Here is a 26,146-nt window from a genome sequence, read left to right as displayed (position 1 = left end):
AGGTGTCCCCTCCTGCTGGAACTGTGCTCCCAAGGACAGGCTTGGTTGGCAGGGAAGCCTTTCTGCTTGGGTCCTACAGGTGTTGACCACTGGCACCCAAACAAGGTGTCCCTCTCAGGTTGGAGAGAGCTGAGAACCTCTGCCTTATTCCTGTAGTAGAGTCCTGTCTCTGTTTCATGATTCTGGGAAGATGAGAGACCATGTGTGGCTGAATCTGGTTACCCCAGATCTCAAGACACAGCCCATGTTGTCCATTTGGACCAGCCCTGTGGGAAGAGACCAGGCTTTGGAGTTGAATAGACTTTGGCTTTAGGCAAATTCCTTTACCTCTTGAAGCCTCAGTTTTCCCATCTATAAAATGGGAATAATATTCAATAATAATATCTACCACCTAGGTTAACATGACTATTGTAAGTTCTGAATGTGAAGCCATAGTAGGCACTCAGTCAAGGGTGACTATTATTGGTAATAAAGGGCTTCTACCCTGGGGCTTGGGCAATTTTTTTGGCTATGCCTAGAATTTAGCAGTCGTTGCCTCAGTCCCTCCCTGCATTCCTGGGATGAAATGTGATTTGAGTTCAGTTCAGGTGCTTAGGGAGGGAACCCAGTCCCACCTGTTGTCAAGCCCACCTGGGCAGAAGTTCATCGTCCCAGTCAGACTCCGGCCTGGCTGGGAGGGGGCACCTGTGAGGGGAGGGGCGAATTTGTGGATTCTGTGCCAAGGTGGGGGCTAGGGGTGTGTTTGTGGTGCTTGGCTATATGTCCCCAGTGAGGGAGATCAAGGAGCGTAGGACGGGGAAAGACAGGAGAGAGAGAATGAAAGAGAGACTCAAAGAGCAAACCTTCAGGAAGAAATAGTGTTACAGACACACAAAAACAAGAAGATAAACAGGCTGGAGAGACTGAGTAGAGAGGGAATCACAGATAAGTGGACAAAGAAAAAAAGCAGACTTCTGGGCTGTGTGTGTGTGTACACTCGTGAGTGTGTGTTTTCCTGAGCTTAGTGTGTCTTTGTGAATGTGTGCAGGTTATTCTATAGCTAACAGGCCTCGGGCCTGTGCGGGGAGCTGGCTTTTCAATTCACGTTGCTTATGGAGTCCAGGCTCGAGGAATGCCAGAGGCCAAGCTGGGTTCATATGAGCAAACCACACATTTTGGTTTCTGAGAAAAGACAGCTATTCACCAGCCCACCTCTTTCACCCCCTCCCCGCCCCGACCACCAGGACTGAACGCCAAGGAGAAGATGCTGCAGAAGGATGGAGGGTGGGGGGAGTCTTTGCGGCCACAAACCATTAATTAAAGGCAATTTCCAAAATGTAGGCATTATGGTGCCAGATTTTATGTCTGGGATTCCATCAGTCCTGGCTTTTATTTCCCCTCTGTCTCAGCCCTGAGAGTGGGAATAACTCATGTTTATGGCCAGGAGCTCAGAGGAGGCTGGGGAGATAGAGGGGCTGACCGAGCCCCTGGCAGACTCTGAGGAGGTGCCAGCAACAAGCAGCCACTCTGGATCCTTTCGAGCACCAGGAGGACCGTGGTGATTCTGGAAGGAGTGGGTCTCATCCTCCCAACCACCCCCGACACGCATGCACCGCAGAACCTCAGCAATTAGTCACTGAGTTCTCCCTCAAACTGGGCCTACGGAGGCAGCTGTGCTAGCCTAGCACAGGGGTTGGCAAACTATAGCCCAAGGGCCAAATCCAGCCCTCTGCCTGTTTCCCTAGATAAAATTTTATTGGGACACAGCCATGCTCATTTGTGTACACATTGTCTAAGGCTGCTTTCCGGTTACAATAGCAGAGCTGAGTAGTTGTGACAGATTGGTCCAAAAAGCCTAAAATGTTTACTATCTGGCCTGTTATAGAAAATCCTTTACAGAAACCCTGTGGTTCCGAGGTGGCAATGGACTATGAGAGACCTTGGTTTGAAGCCCAGCTCTGCTGCTTACCAGCCAGATGATCCTGGGGAAGTGTTTTAAGTTTTCTCAGCCTCGCTTTCCCCATCTGTGAAATGGGGTGATAATAATGCTAATCTCACAGGTCTATGTGGGGATGAAAGGAGATGATGTATGATGTGGACAAAGTGCTCAGCCCGGTGTCTGGCATACAGTGCGTGCTCAGTGACTGAGCGGGACCTCTGTCCTCTGCAGGCTCATGTCCCTTACAGTCTAGACCCACTCTGTCCAGTGTAGTAGTCACAAGCCACATGTGGCCACTGAGCACTTGCAGTGTGGTTAGTCCCCGTTGAGAAGTGTCGACAGTATAAAATACACCCTGGACTTTGAAGACTTTGCACAAAAAAAGATGTAAAATATCTCATTAATAATTTTTATATTGGTCACATATTGAAATGATAATATTTTGGGTATATTGAGTTAAAAAATATACATTACTACGACTCATTTCACCTGTTTCTTTTTACTTCTTAATGCATCTACCAGAAAATCTAAAACCACATATGTGGTTTATATTATATTTTACTGGGCAGAGCTAGTCTGGATGGAAGATTTTTGTTTGTTTTCTCTTTCCATTTTACCCCCTCTGTTTGTTTGGAAGTGAAGCACCCTATTTCTCTGTTTTTGGTTCAGTAGTTCTCTAAGTGTGGTCCCTGGGCCAGTAGCAGCAGCAACGCCTGGGAACTTGTTGGAAATGAAAATTCTAGATGCCCACCCCAGATCTCCTGGCCCCCAGGTGATTCTGATGTATGCTGAAGTTCTAGAACCTTCTTTAATGATTACTCTTTGAGATTTATTATGCATATTTGACTTAAAACCTGGGGTTATCAATATCTTAATGCCCTCTCCTAAATAGTAAGAGTTATTTAACGCATATTACTTCTTTTTTTAAAAAATAAAATAAATTTATTTATTTATTTATTTATTATTTTTGGCTGCATTGGGTCTTCACTGGTGCGTGCGGGCTTTCTCTGGTTGCGGTGAGTGGGGGCTACTCTTCGTTGTGGTGCGTGGGCTTCTCATTGCGGTGGCTTCTCTTGTTGCGGAGCATGGGCTCTAGGCATGTGGGCTTCAGTAGTTGCAGCACGTGGGCTCAGTAGTTGTGGCTCGCGGGCTCTAGAGCGCAGGCTCAGTAGTTGTGGCGCACGGGCTTAGTTGCTCCACGGCATGTGGGATCTTCCCAGACCAGGGCTCGAACCCGTGTCCCCTGCATTGGCAGGCAGATTCTTAACCACTGCACCACCAGGGAAGCCCCTAAAGTATTTTTAAATTAAGGTATGTACACTGTTTTTTAGACATAATGCTATTGCATACTTAATAGAGTACAGTACAGTGCAAACATAGCGTTTATATGCACTGGGAAACCAAAAAAAATTCATGTGACTTACTTTATTGTGGTATTTACTGTGGTGGTCTGAAACCCAACCCATGACATCTTTGAGGTCTGCCTGCAACATACATTGTCCAGTGTGACAGCTGTTAGCCACATGTGGCTATCAGCACTTAAAATGTACTCATAGGAACTGAGTTATAAATTTAATTTGATTTTAATTGATCCAAATATAAGTTTACATGGCCATATGTGGCTAGTGGCTATTGTAGTGGGCCAGAAAGCTCTGATTTCTCCTTCATGGTTTTCATCCACTTATCTCTCTGCATTGCATTCTGGGTAATTTCCTTAGACATATTTTCCATTTAAAAAATTCTCTCTTCAGCTATTTAGTCTGCTGTTTAACCCATCCTTTTTTTTTTTTTTTTTTTTTTTGTTACCAACTATATATATATATATTTTCATTTCTAAAATTTCTATTTGGTTCTTTTTCAAGTTCGTCTGGTCTTTCCAGATAATCTCTTGTTATTTGTTCAGGTCTATGATTTCTTACATTTCCTTAAATATCCTTAAATATTTAAGCTTACATTTCCTTAAATATGGCATACATATTATGTTGTATTTGGTATTGATCATTACTGTATCTGAGAGGGCTTGGAGGGTCCAAATTTGTGGTTTGTTTCTGCTGATTCTCATGCATGCTGAACTCATATTTGGTCTTATTATGGGAATCTTTAGGTTCTAAATAAGAGATGCTTTCCTCCTGAGAGGATGGACGTTGCTTCTGCTGGGGTGGGGAGGAGATAGGGCGTGGGGATGACACCTGGGAGCAGGGACCACTTTGCCCCCATCAGAGAGGCCCTGGAAGAATGAGAGAGTCACAGTTTCTGATGCTTCGCTTTGCACACCCCAAGGTTTACTCCCCTGTCACTGGTCCTGAGATCAGCATCTGTGTCCAGGACAAACTCCAGTTTTTGCCTTTGGTTATCACTCACTGCTCCTGTCCTGGTATTAGCTCATGGCCTTTTATTTTTGGATGGAAGTGCCTTGGGAATTTCCCTTATTTTTGATGAGGCCAGCGAGGTATTGAAAAGTATGTTTTGTTTCAGATGTAGTGGTTTTGTAGCGGGAGGTCCTTCAGAGTCTGCCTTCCTCCACACTGCCCTGACTGGGCACCCCTCTTGCTATGTGCACTGTTCACCCAGCACTCTTCATGTTCTGCTGGCACTGCCGTGCATGGATCTGTCCACCTGCCCTGCCCGAAGGGAATCCCTAAGTCAGCGGTCAAATCTATCCATCTCTTTATTACCCAGGCCTGGTTCATGGTGTTGCTTAATACCATTAGTGGTGGTAAAAGCCCAAGTTATGGGAAGGGGATGGACAATACCACTTTGCTTTGTTTTTAATTTGAATCTGCCCAGGGACCTTCTCTGCTCAACACCCTTCACTGGCTCCCTGGATAAAACCCAAGTTCCTTACATGACAAGGCTCTGTGTGGCCCAGCCCTGCCGACTTTGCCAGCTTCTCCTCGGTCTGTCACCCCTTCCCTGGGCTTCTTGGGACCACTTCCCTGGTGCTCCTGCCTCTCCCACCCACCATCTCCAATCAGCTGTGCCTGCTTCCCTCTCTGCCTGAAAGGTGGTCTGCTGCTGTCTCCTCTGCCGGAACTCCTATGAAGCCTTCAGGGCTCTGTTTAAATGTCGCCTCTTCCAGGGACCCCTTCTCTGGTCACCTGGCATAGGTCAGTCACCCCCTGCAACACACACCCCTCCACAGCCCTCAAACCACACTCACACAAGCTCTCATTCCAGGTACCGAGCCTGCACTTCTCACAGCTGAAGTTAATTAATGACTGTGTAATTGTAATTGTCTGGCTTCCCACTAGATGTCAGCTCCACAAGGACAGGAGCTGGGCCAGTTCTGCTCTCTGGGTGTCCCTGCTACCTAGCAAGGGCTCAGACCAGTGGTGTGCTGGTAAATGTTTAACAACCAGCTCTCGTATTTTTAAAAAGCGCTTTGGGAAAAAAAAAAAAAGAAGAAAGTGTTTGGTTTATAGCATTTGTTTGCCCATCTCTGTGGTGTAAATATGCCCATTGTGGCCAATTTCAGTTGCCAACATGATGCCCCTGGGCATGGGGTTGGAAATCAGTTTGTGAGCCCGTATGAGCTCCAGCCCACTGCTGCCTGGAACAGAAGGAGCTCTGTACATTTTGGTTAAAAGAAGGTAGGCAGGACGGGAGGTGAGGTCAACACAATGACCGTCTCCAGGCTCACCTTCTGCCGGGCCCACCTCCTTTAGGCCGCCTCAGGATGCTGGTTCCTCGAATGTGCACATGGTCTCAGGGCCTGTTGACCTTGGCATTACTGAATGACGTTTGGGGCGAGACCATTCTTTGTCGTGGGGGCCGTCTGTGTTTAGCAGCACCCCCGGCCTCCACCCACTAGAGGCCGGTGAGCACGCAGTGTGGCTGCTCCCAGCGCCCCCATCCTTCCGCCCCCCGGGCCCCTCCGTCCTCAGACCAGCCCTGCTCGGGCAGCCGACCCCCGTCAAAACTCCCTGCCCTTGGACAGTGGCAGGGGAGCCCCTGTCGGCACTTTCAAGCCAAACGCTGAATTCTCATTTTTTAAACACTGCATCATAAGGTGAAAAAATGATGTTTTATGGCCTGATAACGGCCGCTGTGTTGGAGGGAGATGCTTTGCTCCAGCGCCCGGTCACAACTCCTGTGAAATACTAGGTGCAAAGGTCAGGCCCTCTGAGCCTGGGTCACCGGGACCGGACAGCGTGGTCTAAACGGCATCAAGTCACTAACTGTGCAGCTGCGGGGGCAACAGCAGGTCCCCAGGTGGGCTGCCACCAATCCCCAACACCCCGACCCCAGAGCCAAGCAGGCCTTTGGAGGCCCTGAGCTAAAAGCTGATGGCACTCTCACCCCACGTGTCCCTTCAAATACACGAAACCATGTGGTACCCAGAAAAATCCCACAGAGCTCTGCTCTCACCAGTGATAACTACTTAATGCTTAAACCTCCCCCCACATACTTCCCTTTCCCCTCATTTGAGCCTAAGTTGTGCTCGCTGTGTCTGTCCCCAGCCCGACAGGTCCCCTGCCCCCAGCCTCAGAGGACACCCTCCTCCAGCCACACTTCCTGCCAGCCCCTGCTCCCCACACCCTGGGAATTTTCCAAGGCAGCAGGGAATTGACTTGGTGGAGTCGACAAGGCTCATTTCCCAGGTATACGCTTGGCAAGTACTTTCTAATTTTACAGACTTCAGAGGAAAATGCTCAGAAGAGGTCCAGGGAAGGCAAACATACTGTGATCCAATGACATCTACTGTATGCTTAAAAAACATGTATCGAAATGTTCCTTTTTCTCCTTGCTAACCTGTTGTAATGCTGAATAGTGCCCACATTTGGGAAAGTCCTTCTTAGACTCTAACTTGCAGCTGATGTCTCCTCCCTTTTTTGCTTCCACCAGGCAAGTATTCCGGCTGGCTGCTGGCCTCCCCGTGTATTTCCACAGCTAGTCCTCTTTTTCAACCTGCTTTCCTGGCCAACTTCTCTGTTGGTGGATGGGCCTGAAAGGTGAATTCTGTGAGAAACGAGGGGGCTCTTTAAGGCCACGGGCAGGAGGAGGATTCTTCTCCACGTGCCCATGTAGGGACAGTACCAGTTTGTGTCGGTGCAGTTCTTAGAGGCAAAGCTGGAGGCGATGGACAGCTGTGGGGTCTGAGAACCCCTAATGGATCTGCAGTCCCGCCTCTTCTTCCCTTCATCGACCCTCCCAGCTCCCCTGTGGGCCTCAGGACATCTCTGCTCAGCCTGCTTCCATGAGCCCCATGAACTGTGGTCATTGTGTTGGCCGTTGAGACCCAGTCCGTTTGCTCGCTGGGCGGGGGCACCACAGCTGAGTCAGATCCGTGAAGCTCTGGCTTGGGCGTGGCCTTTGGAGGCAGTGCCTCCTTTGGGATCATTCTCATCGAATGATGCACCTGTCCGACCTCCTGCCTCCTCACAATGCCTCACAGTGCCTCCTGGAAGTTTCCTGCACCAGGGGCGAGAGACTTTATTTCTTGCCCAAAGGGCAATAGGAACAGCAAAGATGTTTAAGGGCAGTATTCGTTTAACTTCCTTCAAAATGAAGAGCACTTTGGTGAGGCTTGGGCTGGGGGCCTTCTTGCAACTCAGATGCTATGGGAAATGTCAGGGAGAAAACTGGTGCTAGCCATGGCTGTTCGTCATGCATCCTGAAACACGATTCCTGGCGGAGTCTGGAGCCAGGGCTGGTGGCCACCATGCTCACTGCGACTGACACCCCTCTCAAACCCACTGATATGTTTACCAGAGCCTTGGCACAAGGCAAAACATCCTAGGAAGTTTCCACTCATTTGGGGAAATAAGCCTTTCCCCGCTTTTAGATGACCTTCTTTAATTGTGACACCTCTTCTCTGCCTCCCTCCAGGACTAGATTGTTCTAACGGCTCACGGTTTTATCAGCTTCACTCGTATCTGCCTGGAAAGTGGTGTAGTGCAATAGTCTGCTGAACCCCAATTCTTAGCCTTGTTCCGTCGCTGACTACGTCTCCTTGGGCCATTTATGTTGCCCCTTGGGGCCTCAGTTTCCTTATCTGTAAGGTTGAGACAATAACACAACACACACTTCATATGATTTTGGTGAGGACTATGTTAGAATAATTTATGTCATCTCGTCATTTACATCTGCACCCTCAGCCCTTAGCCCTAGGCCTGGCACATAGAAAGTGGTCAGCCAGTGTTTGTTGAATGACTTAAAGAGCGTGTGTAGAGTGCCTACACACACCTGGCACAGCAGGCCCTCCGTGAAGGTCAGCAAGTCATATTGTACTTCTCTCTCCCAGCTTCCATCATTGCCCCCAACCGCCCAGCAGCCAGTCTTTGTCCTCAGTCCTCAGCCTGACCCCCTCTCTATATCCCTGGGTTTCCAGCTTATGGCTTTCTTCACACTGATGACCGTGCATCCCGCTGAAATTTCTGGGAGAGCAGAGCGTCACCCCTTTGTCAGGTCCATCAGCACCTTCACCTGAAGTGCTCCCTCGCCCACACCCTCTCCATCTCTGAGTCCCACAGAGCTCGGCCAAGTCCACGAGAAATGATTTAGCTGGGCTCTCAGGCTGCAGGCGGTCTGATCCCGAGTCCTGCCGGCCATATGGGCCCCCGGGGGCTCCAGTGCTGATTCCAGGCTTCTGAGGGCAGCTCCCCCGCTTCTGCCCAAACACCCCAAGCCCTGGGGACACTGCTCAGGGTCAGAAATGAGTGCGGTCCCCCTGCTGCCTGGCTGTCCAGGGAGGGAAGGGCAGGAGGGCCCTCTGGTGAAGGAGGACGTGGGCCAATGAAATGGGCACCTATGGCCTGGGACTCACTGGTCAGGGGGAAGACGAGGGCCACCAGGGCTGGACCGGCCCACAGAGAGAGTCCAGAAGGGAGGTAGCGGAGCCGGTGGTCTGGAGACATATTGGGGCCATGGCTTTTTTTTTTCCTAAAGGACACTAAACTTAAAAACAAAAGTAGTTGCCAATATTAAAGAATTGGGGTGTATTATATGACATTCTTGGTTTCTCTTGAAAAACCGGGAGCTTTGGAAGCACTAGAGCCCAGCAAGGCTGCTTCCTTTAGACTCGGTGGGCGTGTGCGAGCCCAGTACAGGGCTGGCTGTGAGGGCGCTCACAGAGACGGGTCCTCGTCATCGTCACCCGCAACACTCTGCAGTGGGGCCCCTTAGAGCTGATCTGAGACAGCAGAGACCGGCAGTCACTCTGCTCGCCCCCAGAGGCTTCCGCATCAGGACAGCGCCGCCTGGTGCTTCACGACGCGTGGGTGTGAACGCACTGCGTCCTCCCCCTCGAGGTGGACACGGGTTCCCAGAGGCCCATGTTATAGATGAGGAAAGTCGAGCTCAGAAACACCATCGGTTGTGTGCACGGGGCACAGCCGGGCCCCAGAGCCTGTGTTTCGTCTCCCTGGCCCCAGCCTCCTGTCTCCTGAATCTCCTGCAGTGCTGGGACAGGCAGCTGCCACATGCCGGACGCTTCTACCCATTTCTGATTCCATCTTTGCAACAGCCCTGTGAGGTAGGCAGTCTTATTTTCATTTTACAGAGGGGGAGACTGAGGTCCAGAGGGACTAAGTGACTGGCTTAGGGTCACTGGCTAAGTGCTGACTCTGGGCTCAAACCCAAAGATCTGGCTCCAAAGCCTGGCTCTTTCCTCGACACCCCTCCCTGATTGCTTGGTTTTGATCAATTCTGCTGGGTTCAGGCTGTTGCTAAAATGAATGTGTGTTTCTTGCACACACAGGAGGAGACGGAGGGGACCTGGGAATGATTCACACTCCTGCGCTGCACTCTCCGACGCTCGGTTTGTGGACAGCCCTCAGGTTCCCTCCGCCTTGCAGAGAGCTCCCTCTCCTGTCACCACAGCTCTGGTCCCTGCAGTGACCGCTGACAGAGTCGGCCTTCTCCCCGCCCTGGCCCGCGTGCCCCCGACCATGAGCTCCATGCCACCCCCAGAGACATCAGCCTCCTAACTAGGAAGGAAGCTGGCACTGGGCAGGCATGGGGCCAATTTGGATGTGACTCCAACATTGCTGGCCTGTCCCAGGGAAGGCAATTAGGCAGCTCAGAGCTGGTAGGGGAAACAGGGCAGGTGGGCCAGATGTCCCAGCAGGATGGCATGCCCATTCCTCTCCATGCCCCAGGACCCTGTGGCAATAGATTTGGCCGTCTGCCTACACCTGGGACAGCAGCAAAACAAACACCTGGGACTGGCATTTCTCAGCCAATCTGCGGGGGCCCTTCTGCCTCTGCAGATGCTGTGCACTGACCCAGCTTCTTTCTGAGCGAAGCAGATACTCAGACAGAGACAGCGCCACTCCACCCGGCCTTGCGCCAGGCTCACCTCACTTCTTAAGGCCCACGGGAATCCCACATGAGCCATGGGGACTTTCCATGGCTAAACCACGTTAGGAATGAGGCGAGGCCGCTTAGAGATCACCAAAGAATTACTGACTCAGCATCTCCAAGCACAGAGTAAAGGGGGCTGCAGGAGCCACCCATCCCTGTAGCCCCACAGAGCACTCCACGGAACCAGACTCAAAGGCATGGTTCTGTGGTCAGTTAAGTTTGGGAAACACGAGGTGGAAAACAGTGAAATGATTTTCTTCACTGCAGAACTTGCTAGAGCCTTGAAAAGCTAATGTTCATTTTGGAGATACTATGCATTGTTTCTAAAACTTATTGACCCAGGGATTTTTTTTTCCCGCCAGCTGAATCTTGCGGCCTGCGCCAGCTCGGGGCACTGGCTTGGGAGTCAGCAGCCTTGGGTTCCAGAACTGGCCACTGATGCCCTGCCTGGCTGTGATGTGAGGGTAGTGGGCGAGAGGCCACTAAGAGCCCTCTCAGCTCTGAGACTCTTGCTCCCTCCGGCCCTCTGCCTGGGCTGGCCCTGGCGGCTGGGGTGAGGTTGCTGAACTAACCTGAGCCATGCTTGGCATCTGTACAAAGGGGGCCTGTTGTGCCCATCTCATGGGGCTGGTGAGAGGCCGAAATGAGATCATTGTCGTCACCATCACCACTGCCATCATCATTGTGGCTGACATTTATCGCTACCTGAGCTGAGCCTTTTATACGTAGTAACTCATTTTCAGCTGCTCTGACAATCTTACTGTCCCTAGTGTACAGCTGAAGAAACTGAGGCACAGCATGGTTACCAGGTAGTAAATGTCAGGACTGAGGTTTGAACCCAGAGTTTGCCCAGAATCTACATCCTTTTTTTTTTTTAAGATTTTTTTTTTGATGTGGACCATTTTTTTAAAAGTCTTTATTGAATTTGTTACACCATTGCTTCTATTTTATGTTTTGGTTTTTTGACGGCGAGGCATGTGGGATCCTAGCTCCCCGACCAGGGATCAAACCCGCACCTCCTGCGCTGGAAGGCGACGTCTTAACCACCGGACCTCCAGGGAAGTCCCTAGAATCTACATCTTAACTTTGACCCTAGTCTGCCCGTGAAAGGGCTTTGTAAAGTGTAAAGGGCCGTGAACTGGGAGTGGCATTGTTCAACGTAGTCTCACTGTGGTTCATCCAGGGGCTGTGCATGGCCTCTTGGGAGGACCTCTGGCCCTCGACTTGCAGGCTTTCAGAAGTTGGGGGGCCCGTGAGTGGCCCCCACTTTCCAGCTCTGCCAGGGTTGAGGAGGGAAGGGGCCTGTACCACCTCTCTCTGATGGGGAGGAGGGGTGAGCAGGGAAGTCCGGGGGTGCCCTCAGGGAGTGACTTTTCCACAAGGCTGGGGCAGGAGGAGGCCTGAGGCAGCCTGTGCCTCCTGTTGTCCTGGAGGGCCCTGGAGGGAGCTTAGATGCGACCTAACCTGTGGATTTCCCACGGCCTTCATGTTGCAGAACTTTTGTCCAAATGAAATTGTATCTATGAGATACATAAGCTGGAGCTTTGGGCTGAAGGGCAGTGAGTGTGGTTGGGGAGGTGGCCCAGGACACTGGGAATCATAGGACTCCACAGGCCACAAGTGGATAACTACTGCCCTGGCCTGTTTTAGAGGGGACCTGAGGCCCAGAGAGGGAGACTGACTTGCCCATGATCACACAGCGAGTCCTTGGCCAAGCTGGAAACTGGGAGTCCAGAGCCGGGCTCAGGGCTCCTGACTGCGCTGGGCTGGGGGCGGGTGGGCCTTCCTGAGTGGAGAAGGCCAGGCCTCCTCCGGAACCTGAGGGCAGGGTCTGGGCAGAGCCCTGCCAGGCCCCTTGGTAGCAGCTCCACCCCAGACCGCTCCACAGAACACGGCTTGAGCTGCCTTGCTCCCAGTTTAGGGCTCATCATCCGGGTCCAGGGGCACCACTGGCCCCAGGCCAAGGCCGGCAGGTCCACCCAATGCTTGTCAGAAGCCTCTGTCAGCCACAGGTCAGGTAACGTCTGAGACGGTGGGTGCCAGGCTCAGGACTTGGAATTCAGCCAGGTTTGACCTCTGCCCCCACCACTTCCTGGCTGTGTGCCTCTAGGAGAACCTGGGACCCTCTCTGTGACTCTAACAGGGGTGCTGCTGGGGGCTTCTGAGGCTGCCCAGGAGGCAGCAGGTACTCACATCTGCCAGTCCCCTTGGCTCTCTGCTTTGGGGGCAGCCTGGGGTCTTACCTGGGTGTGGTTCCTCCCTCACTGGGGGACCATGGAGCTGCCCCAGGAAGGTGGCCTCCACCTACCTTATGAAGGCCCCCTGGAGAAGCTTCCTCATGGCAAGTCTGTGCTAAAACCCATGGGTAGGATGCTGCCCTCGGCCATTGCCCCATGTGACCTCCTGCAACTGAGTCCACAATGAGGAGCTGGTCACAGATCCCAGGGCCTCACCCTGGACCTTCTAATGCAGTAGGTGTGGGTGGAGCCTGGGAATCTGTATCCTTAAAACTCAAGGCTTGACAACTACTGATCTATGTATGGTTCTCAAACCTGCTCTCATTCTCTTCCTCTCTGCTCACTTTTTTTCTATCATGGAATCCTTCCAATGGACTCTTGCATGTAGGTCCAGTGTGTAACAGATAAGAGCAGAGCTTCTGGCAGAAGGTGGGGCTGGAGGCCTGCCTGCTCGTTCTTTCACCAGCTATGGCCACCTCTTGAGGGACCTCTGAGGAACCCCCATGGAACACAGTTTGCAAACCGCTGCTTATTCCAATTTCTTCCTCTGTTGGGTGGAGAAACTGAGCCCCAAAGAGCTAGTCTGTACAGGACTTGGCTAGTGAGGCTTTCTCAAGTTCTCTGAAGCCTCTTGTTGGTCAGTTGTCCCTGGGGGAGAAGTTGGGGGCCAGTGGCTGATCAGAGACTACATAGCACAGTTACTGAGAACATGAACTCTGGAGCCAGACTGCTGGAGTTGAATCCGGGTTCTGCCTCTTCCTAGCTGTGTGACTTTGGGCAAGAACTTCACCTCTCGGTGCCTTGGTTTGTTCATCTGTAAAATGGGGACAATAACAGTATTTATCTTGGAGGGTTGTTGGAAGGATTATATGAGTGGGTATCTGCAAAGGGCTCGAGGCACTCCTCCCTGCCAGACCAGGCTGGCCTTGGGCTCTGACACACGTCTCCTTATAGACATGCCACCCTGGGGGGACCCTTGGGGCTTCTGCCTCAAGAACCCAGCCTTGGGCAGCCTAATTGCTTCCCATGGTCTAAATTTCTCTGTGCTAGCCACATCAGAGTATGTTTCTATTTGAACTCAAGAAAGACAGAATGTTTTCAGAGCTGGTGGATTCTAGGAGTGAACATGTCAAACCCTCCCTGTTCCAAGGCAGAGAAGTCAGAATTCTCTCACAAGGCAGCAGTAGAAGGGAATCTGAACTCCAAGGGCTGTGCACACAGCTGGAGGAATGTCAGGTTCAGGCAGCCGGATGCCCTGATTTCAGCCCCAGGGATAAGTTTTGATCAAGTCACCTTTGGGCTCAAGATGTATGTCAAGCTGTTTCCACACTTTTTTCCTACCTCTGGTTGAACTTAAATCCACTCAAATCCTGGAGAACACAAGCCTTGGGGCCAGTGCTTTCCAGGCTCCAAAACACTTTCAGCTGGCATTTCTGAGCCCACAGGGAGGAAAGGGTTGTTACACCCACTTCATAGATGAGAACACTGAGGCTTACAGGTTAAACGACTTGCTTGAAATCAGATGCTGGGCCAGAGCTGGAACGATTACCCAGGCCTGGCCTGGCGCCACTGGTGGGTTGCAAGGGTCCTCCAGATGGAGCAAGGCATGCAATTTGAGATTCTCTTATTTGGGTGCAATTAACTGCTACGGGTAACCTATTAAGAAAGCAATTCCAAAACCTGAAACTCAGAAATGCAAACGAGCAGTCAGCCATTGTTTTCCAGGGACTTTGCTTCAGAAGCATGGCTGCTGCACCTGGCCTGACAATGTCACAAGACTCCCCTGGGGATGTGCTAGGGAATAGGACTCCTGCCATTTCCAGGAAGGAAAGGTCAAGGTTTTCAATTGCTACTATTTTTGCTTCTTAAAGATCAATCCTCTTGGGATAATTTTCTTGCGGATTCAGTTTGTTGGGGATGTAGAGCGCAGGGCTGCATCTTTGCATATTTTTCAGTAACTGGGCTTTAAGAGAGCATGCAGTTGTGGTTCAGGTATGCGTTCTCCCTACCCTAGCTGCCATCAGGATGTATACCCTCAATCTGCTTATATGGTGACACTTCATTATGACTTAGATATTTAAACAACTTCTAACATACAGTCAAGGTCAAACCCCTAAATTAGTTTTAAGTTTATAGGGCATTCTTTTATATATAAACTTATGAATCTATCCTTTTATAAGATAAAGTTAATTATATGTATTCCCGCTTGATTCTTTATTAGTACATTTTTTTTCCACGGGAAAACGGGAACAGGTGGGAGGTAGGGGAGTGTGGCATGTTCTGCCCCACGTGGTGGGGTTTGAGTTGGAAAAACTTGAGTCATTTGTTCAGAGCAGATGGGCTGGGGGTAGGATGTTTGGGAGGAAATGCAGGGTTTTGATGAGAGGGCCACTTGACATTATTTATTTTTAAAAGTTTTTAATTAAAAATTTTTTTTCTTTTTTCTTTTTTTTGGCCATGCCAGGCAGCTTGCGGGATCTTAGTTCCCTGACCAGGGGTCGAACCCGGGGCCCTGGCAATGGAAGCGCGGAGTCCTAATCACTGGACCGCTAGAGAATTCCGAGATACTTTCAAACTCATATTGTCACAGGCCTGATGACCCCATCTGATGCAGCCCCACTACACCTGGATTCCCTGGGAGCCCAGGTTGAGTGACACACACAGCAGCAGCCCCATAACCTTGGGGGACGGGCGTGGGGCAGCTCCTGGGACCCCCGGGCCATCCTGAGGGGACCCCCCCCACACCTCAGGAAGTGGCAGCTCTTGTACGGCGAGGGGTTCTGTAGCAGGGCAGATGGAGACGTGCCCTGCCCAAGATGGAAAGCTTGTGCCAGACCACAGCTCGTTTCTGCTCTGCCCTCCCTGCCAGTCCCTCTCTGGGAGTGGGTTTTCTGGGCTGGAGGTAGAAGGCTAACAGAGATAGACTAGGTCACAAAAGCAAGGAAGTGCTAGGCTGTGCCAGAGGCTACTGGTGGGTGAGGGTGGGGTGGGGTGAAGCTCAGAGCAGGCCCCTCGGAGGCACTGGAGGTGCCCACGTGCTGGGTCCCAGCCCCTCACTGCCCACACGGAGGAGCGGTTCAGGGCACTACAGACTCACTAGGTTGGAAGCCCAGTTCTACTGTTTCCTGGCTCCTTGACCCCAGACAATTTACTTCGCCTGTTTTTTCATCGATCATGGAGCTGTTGGAGGATTAACTGAGTTAATACATGTCAAGCACGCAGCATGGACCCTGGCCCATAGTAAGTGCCCAACAAATGTTAGATGTTATTATTGTTATTACTACTGTTAGGTTACGCCAGTTAGAACCTGCCAGCACGGGTAGGAGAGCACGCAGGAGGGCCACTAAGGACAGCCACGCAGGCTGTGCACTGCACAGCTCAGGGCACCGTCCATACAGGGGTAATGCAGTGTACAACCTGTGCAACTGTCCACCGGCCCTGCAGCCGGGGCAGCCCTACTCCAATTTCTGACTAATAGTGACACTTGAAGTTGGACCATTTGGGGCAAGGTCTGGAGAAGATTAACAAAGGAGGTAGTGTGGCTTTTGAGTAGAGCTATTCGGATTTGAATCAGGTGTGGCCTGGCCCTTGAGAAGGCCACGGGATTGAAGGAGCGATAGCTAGGATCTTGGCCAAATCACTCCTCTCTGGGACAAAGTTTCCCCCATCTGTTAGGCGTAGTGGGTTGGGTTAGTTTGGTGAAGGCAAATAGGCTTTTTTCCTTGGACGCCAACTCTGACTGATTGGCGGTGTCTGTCTGAGGCTTTGTAAAGTGAAAAAATTAAAGGCCACTTTGGGCTGGGTAGGAAGGGTTCTTTAATTGATTAGTGATGTCTGCTTGAGGTCAGGGTGAGGGAAGCTGTGGCATGTGTGTTTGGGGCCATTTGCCCTCCTCACATCAGCCCAGTGGTTCTCAATCCTGGCTGCACCAGAGAAGGTTTAACCACACTCTGATTCAGGGGTGTAGCACCTGGCATTGGTAATTTTTTCTAGAAAGCTCGGCAGGTGATTTTAATGTGTGGCCAGGTTGAGAGCTGCTGGGGTAGATGCCCCTAAGTTCCTTGCAGTCCTGAGCTCTGTAACTTCTCGGCATGGTCTATACATTATGGTGCTTTGAGCTCTCTTCTAGCAGAAATGCAAGGGGAGTTAAAAGGCTAGTCTTCTGTCAGTCTTACTGCTGGAGAGGATTTGTTGTTAAGTTGGGAGACCGAGGTTGAAGGCACTGGCTGTGATCATGGATTGGGGTATCCATGTGGTCTCTTCTCAGGCCACACTGTGGAGTTTCACGGGGGCAGGACTGGCTTTGCATCTGGTGAATCTCGGGTCTTGGAAAAGCCTGGCCCACTCTGGCTTCATTAGGGAAGCCCTGGGGCTCCTTTAATTTCTCTCTTAAACTCCTCTCAGTCCCCAGGGATGGCGGGGAAAGTCGGGACAATGCAGAGGCCCACTGAGGTCTGCAGGAAGTAATATGCCCCAAACTCATGGGGTCCCGCTCTTGGTCTTTGGAAGGAGCGCCAAGGGGGAGAAGGAAGCAGATGAAAGCTGACTGGGGCCACTGGGCTGGAGAACGCAGGGTCAGGGCGCCAGGCTCGGAGGTGGTGCATTAGGACCACGGGCTGCCCTGGATGCTGACGGCTCCTCCAAATTACAGCCAGGGTGGCAAAGATGAGATGTTTCTGGGAGGCCACCCCGGCCTCAGCCCCTCGATGGGCCCAGAATCCAGCCAGCTTTCCTCGGCCCCTCCCATCACCCCCTCAGGACCCAGCCCTGGAATTCCAAGGAGCAGGTCATGCCAGGCTTTGCCTCCCACCCGGCGTAAGATAGAAGCAATCAAATAACATAGAATTCGATCATATTTTAAAATAAGCTTTATTTAGTTTTTTTTTTAATATTTTATATTTGCATCCATGCCTTCGAGAAACCTTTCCCACTGGAAAGGTTATTTTCATCTACTGTTACCCATAACTCATTCGCTATTTGACGTAGTTCTCTTAAATAAATCATCCTTAGTAACTCTTAGAATTATCTCCTAATTTCCAAAAACTGAAATGAAAATGAACTACTAAATCATTACCAGGAGGGGTTGCAATCTTATTTTCTTGTAAATAAAGGGCAAACAATAAAAATCAACCAAAAGAAAAAAATTCATGGGGGGAGAAAAGTATTTCCTAAAATATCTCTCTGCAGAGAAAGATGCCAGCTCCGGCCGCTCTCCCTCGCCGCCAGGCTGGGTGAAACGGCTCAGCCAAAGGCCAGAAAGATCCTTATTAGGTACCCTGCCTACTCCTTTCCAACACCCCCCATCAGGTCAGAAGGAAAGGGAGCAGCCGACTGGGGCTTTTCTGTTTGTTTTAGAGACTTTGGACAAAATATCCTATCCCTTCTGATAAGAGATGCTCCAGCATTTAGAATTCTCCTTGTTTCTTGGTAAGAGCTGAAAACGTTACTGCTAGCAGAAAGCACAACTACTGTTGTTTAGAGGGTGTGTGAATTGAGCTGTTAGTATTTAAGGTGGTGCAGAGGCGGGGATTCACAGGTTAAAAGAAAAGGGAAAGCTAGTTTCAGACTGCGGGAGGCCCTGGCTTAGAAGCTCACGTGTTCTCCATCACCCGGTGTTTACAATGCTCACGGTTCCTTTGCTGGTGAAGCCTCACCGGGGCCAACACTGCTCTCCAAATAGGCAGATGTTCCTGCCAGCCCTTCTCTCCTCGGGTGAGCGGGCTCAGGCTGCTGTGACAAGTTGGAGGAGGGCCCGAGGGATCCCGAGAGACTCTGTGAGATGTGGCTGGAGGAACCAAGCAGAATGGGGAGGGCAGAGGTGCTGGTGCTGGACGCTGTGCCCCCAACAGGCCGCCCCTTGAGATGGGCGCCTCCCCCATGACACCTGCCCGGCCAACATGCAGAATCAACCAAGGATGAGAGAGACACAGCTGCAGCGAGGAACGCGTGCCGCTCCAGGACCCTCGGGGAACCCACTCGGGCCGAGGGTCCCTGTGGTCATACCCTGTGGTCATGCGGTCGGCTGTCTCGCCCTGTACGCAGCAGCCTTTCTCAAAAGACAGACTCAAGAGAAGGTGACCATGACAGCAGGCACTCTGTTCACTGAGGTCAGTGCTCTGTTATTTCAGATAAATAAATATATATATAGAAAGGCCTGGAGAGAGCTACAGGCGGGAAGAAAGGCGGAGCGCACTCCCATGCAGGGATGGGAGAATGGGGGAGAGAAGAAGAAAGAACGGAAAAAAGCAAGCTTGGAAGTCCAATGGTCCCTGGGTTCTGGCCACCCTAAACTCTACCTTGCACAGCTCGGCAGCAGCATGATCATAGAACAGACAAGTCAACAGAGAACCCGCCTCCCGCCCGCCCCCCGTGGAAAAATATACATTCCAATATTTACGTAATAATTTAGATAGAATAAGTCTTCTGCATTTGTGCAAATAAATTAAATGGAACAATTTTCTTTTCTTTTCCCCGTAAAGAAAGAAACGGCAACGCAATTTAAAAACTGGCAGGCCGTTAGAAAGAGCCCCTTTGGCCTCTGACAAACCGAGACAAGACAGGGCCCCTGGGCTGGGCTCGCAAGTCTTCGCGGAGAGTGGACCTTACCCTGATGACGATGGCGTTTGGGGGTTAAAGTGACTTGGGCGCACCCCGAGAACAGGGTCTGGTCCCACACGTTCACACCGGGGGGACGGGGGGGCGGCGGGGTGCCATGGGGGGAACATCAAACACAGACTACATCCTCGGGGAGACGGGCTCCAGAAGTAGCAGTTCGGACGAGGGACATTTACAAGCACGGAGTGCACAATAGTTTTGTTATTTACAAATACACAGCAGTCCTTCAAGTTTTCAAGTTTCATAAAAAGGGAAGGGGGGAAGGGACCAAAAAAAACAAAAACAAAAACAAAAACCCCAACGAACCAAAAAGCGAAAAAAAAAACATTGAAAAAAACAAAAACAAACCCAGATTAACAACACAACTGTATCGCTCCGAGGACAACAGAGTTGACAGGTTCACACACGTTTGTAGTATGTACATCAATTACAGAGGTGGTGACGCCGGGGAGGGGCCCACGCGAGCGGGGCTCAGCCGCACCCCCCGCCCACGTGCGCGAGAGCTCCCACGCACGCGCACACGCACCGCCACGCACGCCCAGCCGCGCATTCCCCGCTCGCACGCACGCACGTCCACACGCACAGACACGCCCGCCGGGCAGCAGACGAAGGGAGGCGGGTATCACCAGTCCGCGTCCTCCTCTATGTAATAATCAGGGGCGGTACCATCAAAGAGGCCGGGGTCGAGGGACTTCCGCTGCTTCCCTCTGGCGAAGACACGCGAGATGGAGCCGAATCCCATCTTCTCTTTCTTCTTTTTCCGTTTTTGGTCTTCAAGATCCTCTAGTGACTGAGGAGTCAGGCCGAGTGGCAGAGGTAGAGGGGAGAAGAACAAAGGCAAGCTGAGCTGGGGCAGAAGACAGGGAGGGGTGGGGGGCGGGGGGTGGCTGGTGCGGGGCACCAGTGGGTAAGGATGCCAGGGTCTGCCCCTCACTCGCTGAGCGGACTTGGGCCAGTTACAGAATCTCTCGGGGAGGACACTAGGACGCATCCAAGACTGTCATGAGGATGTTGCTAAAGTGAGGGTAAAAACGCTTAGAACAGCGCCTGGCACATAAGCAGCATTCGTAACGGCTGCTGGAGGGGTTTGTACTATCATCATTTAAATTCAGTTTGCCTACAGCCTTCCGGTGCTCGTGGAGGGCTTGCAGAATCGCGTCCACGCATGCTGCCACGTATGACCATAGGGCCCATCTGGAGAGGGCATCGCAAGTGTATTAAGTTCACTGCGGAAAAAGCCCCCTTGGAAAAGGGGGCCTAGGAGAGCCGGGAAAACCAGGAAGGAGGAAACCTGAGCTTCATGTCAGCCGAGAGCAAGGACCCCAGACCTTAAGGCCCTAGACAAGAAGCAGGACTGGCCTCGGCAGAGCGGGGAGGCAGGGGTTTGGGTTTGAATCCCAATTATGTCACTACCCATGGAAACGTGGAGAGCCACCAGCCTCTCTGAGCCCAGGTTTCTCGTCTGTGACATGGGGGGATTGTTAACAATAACGACAAAGACAATGATGATGATGATGTGGAGGAGGTCCTCCTGTCGGGGTAACTACGGGACTGGGGTGGTGTCTGCAGGAGAGCTTTGCAAACTGTCAAATGGTTTATACAAAGATGCAGAGTGGTGGTATCGGTCAAAAAGGTGGAGGTTAGACTAGACTAATGGTTCCCCAAACCATGTCAGAATTACCTGAATTCCAGCCACCCCCCCTCCCCCAACCTGGTGGATCAGAATCTCTGGGGTGAAGGGCCCAGGAATCTGCATTAGAAAAATCTTCACTGGTGGACCCTGATGCAGACGAGCAGTCCAGAAGACCAGCATGTGGGAACCCCAGGACTAGAAAGCTGATGTCAGAGACCCCATCTGACCGTCAAATTCATGTTGTTTTCCTCCCTACAGCCCCCTTCTCACTCTGAGGATAGAGTATTGAAAGGTTAAAAATGAATTTTAAAAAGTTTCCTGCAGCAAGGGGCCCAAAGAGCCCAGGGCCCACGTCATTAGCCTTTGGCTGCCAGGAGAAGACACTCTCCCGGGATGCGTGATGCACTTAGTAGGTTCACAGATCCAGAAGACGACATGGAAGGGCAGACTCAGATGCTGAGCCTGGCTGGGGCACCGACCCATGTGTGACTGAGGTAGTGGCTTAACTCCTGTCTGCCCTGGGTGGCCAAGTATGGACGTGGTGGTGCTGAGGGCCGAGGAGAAAAAGGGTGAAGTCACGGTCAAGGTGGGGTGGAGGGAGGGCCTGAGTGGCCAGGGAAGGCACACCTACCTGTACAATGGGGTTGTGCAGGTTCTTCTGAACCGGGCCGGGACTGTCGCCCTGTAGCCAAAGGAGAAGAGGAAGATGAAACAGCAAAGACACATAACACATGAGAGCAGAGGTGGCCTGTGGAGCATGGGGTCTTCTGTGGAAGGAAGCCATCCCCTAGGGACCGCCCTGCCTCTGTACTGGGGAATCCACCCTCCACCCCTGAAGCAGACACTTCCAAATGGCTCAATGACGACACCTGGGGTTCATGAAGATGCTGCCAGGACCAGGGGTCCTGGCCAGAGGCCCTGTGGTGCTCTCCTGCCTGCTCTGGCTTCTTGACCCCTAACACCCTCTGACCAACAAGTCAGTCACTCAAAGTCTTCTAAGTTCCTCTCCCAATTGGTCCATAGAGTTAGAACTGAAGTTGGTTATACTTGGTGCTTTTCATAAAGAAGTACAATTTTATAGAAAAAACAAAAATAAAGAATTTTGGGACAGGAAGACTTGGGAGACTATGTAGCCTCTTATTTCCCCCACAAACAACACAATGAATCTCTTATTTTGTGGAGGGCCAGACAGGGCTCATTAGCCTGATTTACAGGTACACAGAGAGGTTCCAGACAGTCCAACATTATAGAGCTAATTAAAAGCAGAGCTACAACTCAAATTCAAGACCGTCTGGTTCTCCCTGGTCTAGTGCTCCTTCCTGTGAGTGTGCAAAAGCCCTCACCACATCCCAGAATCAGTCTGTCCTGCCTGGGGGTGGGTACCATACATCACTGGGATCACAAAAGTCATTACTAGGGATACCCCTGGTGGTCACTTCCAGAATTGCAGGCAAAAGGCAAGAAATAAAGCATGTGTCACCTGAGCCAATGTCCATCAATCTTCTCCAGCCTCTCTGTGCTGAGTCCCCACCTCTGCTCTAAATAAGTGACTAGAGCATGAAAGGATGGGGAGGTCCTTACTCCAGGTCAGGCTGTTCCTGCTGGTACCAGGCCAAATGCCTGAGCACAGACGGTTACCCAGAGCTATTTTCAGGCTTTTCCTGGCTTACCTGTGTGCACATCTGTTGAGATGGGGGATGAAGGTGGTTGAGGGAGGGTGGGGATGGGACAAATGGTAGTTTAGTCTTTAGTCCCATCTCAAGGTTTGCAAACAGAACCTATTTGGCAGGCAGCTAAGGTAGGTTGGCCCTGTACAAGGCCATCTTTGCTAAATTTATGGGGAAGAGAATGAGGTCAGAGCCAACTGAAATGCCTATGTGTAGACAACTGGCTTATCAAAGCACCCATTGCCTGGCACCAGGGCCCTGTGTGAAGTGAGCTTGGGAATAAATATGCCGGATCTGCTGCCTGTAGCCTCAGGTATGTGCCAAGGCCAAGCTGGGCAAAAGGCTAGGTCTGAGCCAGATGCAATTCAAGAGGGAAGACAAAGTATGGCCCTTGGGAAGGTATTCTCAGATGCTACGGGGTATCTGGCCCACACTAAGAACAAAGGACACTGCTGGCTGTAGGTATAACTCAACAGTGGTCCCTCAGAACAAGAGAGTAACGTCAGAGGCCCCTCTACTGGCCCACCTTCCTCGCCTTGGTTCTGTCAGGACAGCCTTTGTCACCAGGGTTCTCTCCTGGGAACAAGAGAAGAACAGATTGCTTCCTTAAAGCCCCAGTTAAAACAGAATCCCAGCCCCGAGCGGGATTCAGGCCTGAAGTGACCTCCTCCCCATCCTGATGTGGCTTTGCGAGGCCCCGGCCAGCAGCCTCTGTTGTCCATGTCACCACACTGAGGCAACTTATTTCAAATTTAGTCTTAGCTATTTTTATTAAGTGCTTTTCATTGTTATTATAGATTTGAAAAAAAAATGCTTCCATTGGGATTACTAGGATAGAATAGTTACTGATTTTTATCAATTGATATTCTACCAGTACCGTTCTGTACTTCTATTAGTCTAATGGCTTTTCTGGTTATTCTCTTGAGGTTTTCCGGGTAGATAATCATCCCACTGGCAAGTAATGGTTATCTTGTCTTTCTTTTGCACTATATCCACCTCATTTCTTGTTTATTATCCAACTCGCTGGTTAATAAAACATTGACTGAGTTTTTGAGAAAGGCTTCCTGTGCATCTGAGGACCCGACTCTACCGTGTCTTTAGGATGCGGCAAGGGAGCCCTCCGGATTATCAATCGCGTGATGGAACACTTGTGAAAAGTGGTCCCCACATCCTGACCCCAGTGTTTCACATTAGAGCCTTGACGTGGCGTCTTCCTGTCCTCAGATGCTTGACCCACCCACCTTCGTTCACCCCCTCACTCCTGGGGAGCCTGTCTGTCCCACCAGCCATCAAGAGTTAGGTGACTACAGACCTGTGCCTCTTGGTAGCTGGGACCCAGTATGAAATCAAAAACTGTGTGATTAAGTAAGCGAAGCAAACATAACTTAGAACAAATTCACCAGATGCCTCTCCAGAGGCAAAACGCGCAAAAACTCCTGGAGATTCAAAAAAAATCTGGCTCATTCCTGCAGGACCAAGAGCTGGCTCTACAGGGAAACAGGGGTGGTGGTGAGGTCCTGAGCCCTGGAAGGTATGGTCTGGGAGGAGAAGCCTACGGTCCCAGACATAGCCCACCAGAGATAAGCCCAGGCTGCTCAGACCCTGAGGCCGACCCAGGCCTGCCTTCCTCTGGATTTTCCTTGCCCTCCCGGACACAAGGAGCCAACAGGCCTCATTTCTTTCTCTCCCCACATCCATCTCTTCTTGCAAAAGGAAAGAACAGAACAGGAAATGCCTTCGCCAGAATGCTTCCTGGGTGGAAGAGAGGAAACAGCGGGTAGGTCTTCACCCCCTCCACTCCCACCCCTGCGGTTTCCGGGCGGGGCCCAAGGCCCAGGCCCTGCTGCTGCTGGCCTTACGTTGCAGAGGGAGTGCGTCCGGTGTCGAGGGGAGTTGATGTCGCTTGGCGTGGACGACCGGTCGCCTTCGGCGGCAGATGCGTCGGAGATGACGGAGGGCTGCCGGGAGTGGCAGGGGCTCACCCTGACCGCTGGAAAGCAGGGACAGCTGGTGAGTGGGGGATGGAGAGAATGTCCTTGCCTTCACTGCCTTGCAGGTCAGTCCACCCAACGCCCCCATTATACAGATGGGAACACTGAGACGTAGAGAAGAGACTTGCCCAGCTCTCCGCCCCTCTATTTCACAGCCCCACGGGTCACCAGAGAGCCACAGCAAGAATCTCCAGCCCCTGGATCCAATTAGGCCCCCTCCTAACCAGGGTGAAGGGGAAGGGGCAGGAGTCTCCAGGGGCCTCGGTGACTGTCCTCACAGTGCTCCAGCCACCTGGACGTTCCCTAGGCCTGGTGCAGTCCTAACCCATGGTCAGTACCAGCTTCCCAAGAGAGAAGCCGTGAGGCTACCACCAGCTCCTCTCTTTCTCCCACCCCCTCACCCCACACCCGATCCGCAGCAGCACCTCCAAACACAGCCCCAAATCTGGCCACTTCTCTCCAGCCCCACTGCCACCACCCAAGCCCAGGCCACCACCGTCTCTTGCCTAGAAGACCATGGCGGCCTCCCAGAGGGCCTCCCTGCCTCCTCTCCTCACTGCCATGAGAGCCAGGCATCCGATCTCTCTTCACCTGGGGGTAGATACGTGCGGTCCTCCTCCAAGCCGAGGGGATACAGCCCTGCCCACCCCACCAGCCTCGGCTCACGTCACACCAGCTTTCTGATGGTGCCCGACACGCGCCATCTCCCTCCTGCCTCACCCTTTGCTGGTCCTGCTGCCCGTCAGGCACATTCTCATCCTTCAAGTCTCAGCCTGTACCGAGAGAAACCTCCCCCTACTGTCAGCTCTCCCCACTGTCTTTTCTTTCCCATCAAAGCACCTGTTTTCCGTTGATTTCTCTCCCTGCACTGAATATAATCTGTAATCATTCTTTGTCAGTTTAGTTACGTGTGTTTTCTGTCTTCACACCTACAGTGCCAGCTTGATGAAGGCAGGCAGTTTGGGTGTCTTAGCCATGTCCAACCCCAGAGCTCACGGTGCCTGGTGTGTAGTAGGTGCTTAATCAATAGTAGATGAATTCCTGGAAGCCCACCCAAGTCCCCCAGCAGAGCGCTCTCCTGTCTGCAGGCGCTGGATGGAGAAAGCACTTTCTGCTCGACAACACTGAGGACCTACTGTGTGCAGGCAGCATGTGAGCAGGGAGGGCTACACTACTGAGAAAGACAATCCTTGCTGCCAATGGCCATATGGTCACATGGAGGAGTGTGGGGCTTTGGAGTCAGGGACCTGGGTTTCCAGCTAGGTGACGGCAGGACCCACAGGCTCCAGAAGCCAGCTGCCTGTCGCCAACCTGCATCTGTCACACAAACGCGACCACTCATAGGAGGGACAGGAAATGGAGCCAAGTGGGCCGCAGATGTACAGAGGAGTTTGGGGCTTCTACTGTGGCCCATGGGTACAGATGCTGACCACAGGCTGGGCCCCTCTTCCCCTCAGTGCCTGCAGCAAACACCCCTAACTCTTATTTCTGGCCCTCCCACACATCCAGTGATTACCTGGAGCTGTCAATCAAGGAGATCTCACTGTCTCCTCTGCCAAAGGACGCCCATGTGACCTAGACTGGAGAATCAGTGCATCCACTGCCAGACACAGTGATTGGTCCAGAGGTAGGCATGTGACCCTGGCTGGCCAATCAGAGTCCTTCTTTGGGATTTACTATCCACACAGAGAAAGATTTCTCTTTCTCAAGACTTTTGAGCTTCAAGGGCCCTAAAAGCCTGAAACTGCTGGAGACTGTTTTCTGCTTTGTGAAAAGAGGTG

The 26,146-nt window shown here is 51.7% G+C and overlaps 1 protein-coding gene across 3 annotated transcripts in view; it reads right to left on the bottom strand.

Annotated features, from left to right (window-relative positions):
- Nucleotides 1–26,146, bottom strand: part of KAZN (kazrin, periplakin interacting protein) — a 463,767-nt gene that overhangs the window by 25,136 nt on the left and 412,485 nt on the right. For 2 of the 3 annotated variants that reach the window (XM_059913777.1, XM_059913787.1), the window contains 3 exons: nt 24,234–24,364; nt 21,339–21,389; nt 17,310–19,864 (listed from right to left, as the gene is read on the bottom strand). In XM_059913777.1, coding sequence (XP_059769760.1) covers nt 19,697–19,864; nt 21,339–21,389; nt 24,234–24,364 — 350 coding nt within the window. In that variant the 3' untranslated portion in view covers nt 17,310–19,696. Of the gene's footprint in view, nt 1–17,309; nt 19,865–21,338; nt 21,390–24,233; nt 24,365–26,146 lie in introns of those variants that run through there. The other variant, XM_059913793.1, reaches the window with a different exon arrangement.

The sequence above is a fragment of the Balaenoptera ricei genome, chromosome 1, assembly GCF_028023285.1.
Source record: "Balaenoptera ricei isolate mBalRic1 chromosome 1, mBalRic1.hap2, whole genome shotgun sequence".
NCBI lineage: Eukaryota > Metazoa > Chordata > Mammalia > Artiodactyla > Balaenopteridae > Balaenoptera > Balaenoptera ricei.
This window is presented reverse-complemented; position numbering and strand designations above follow the sequence as displayed.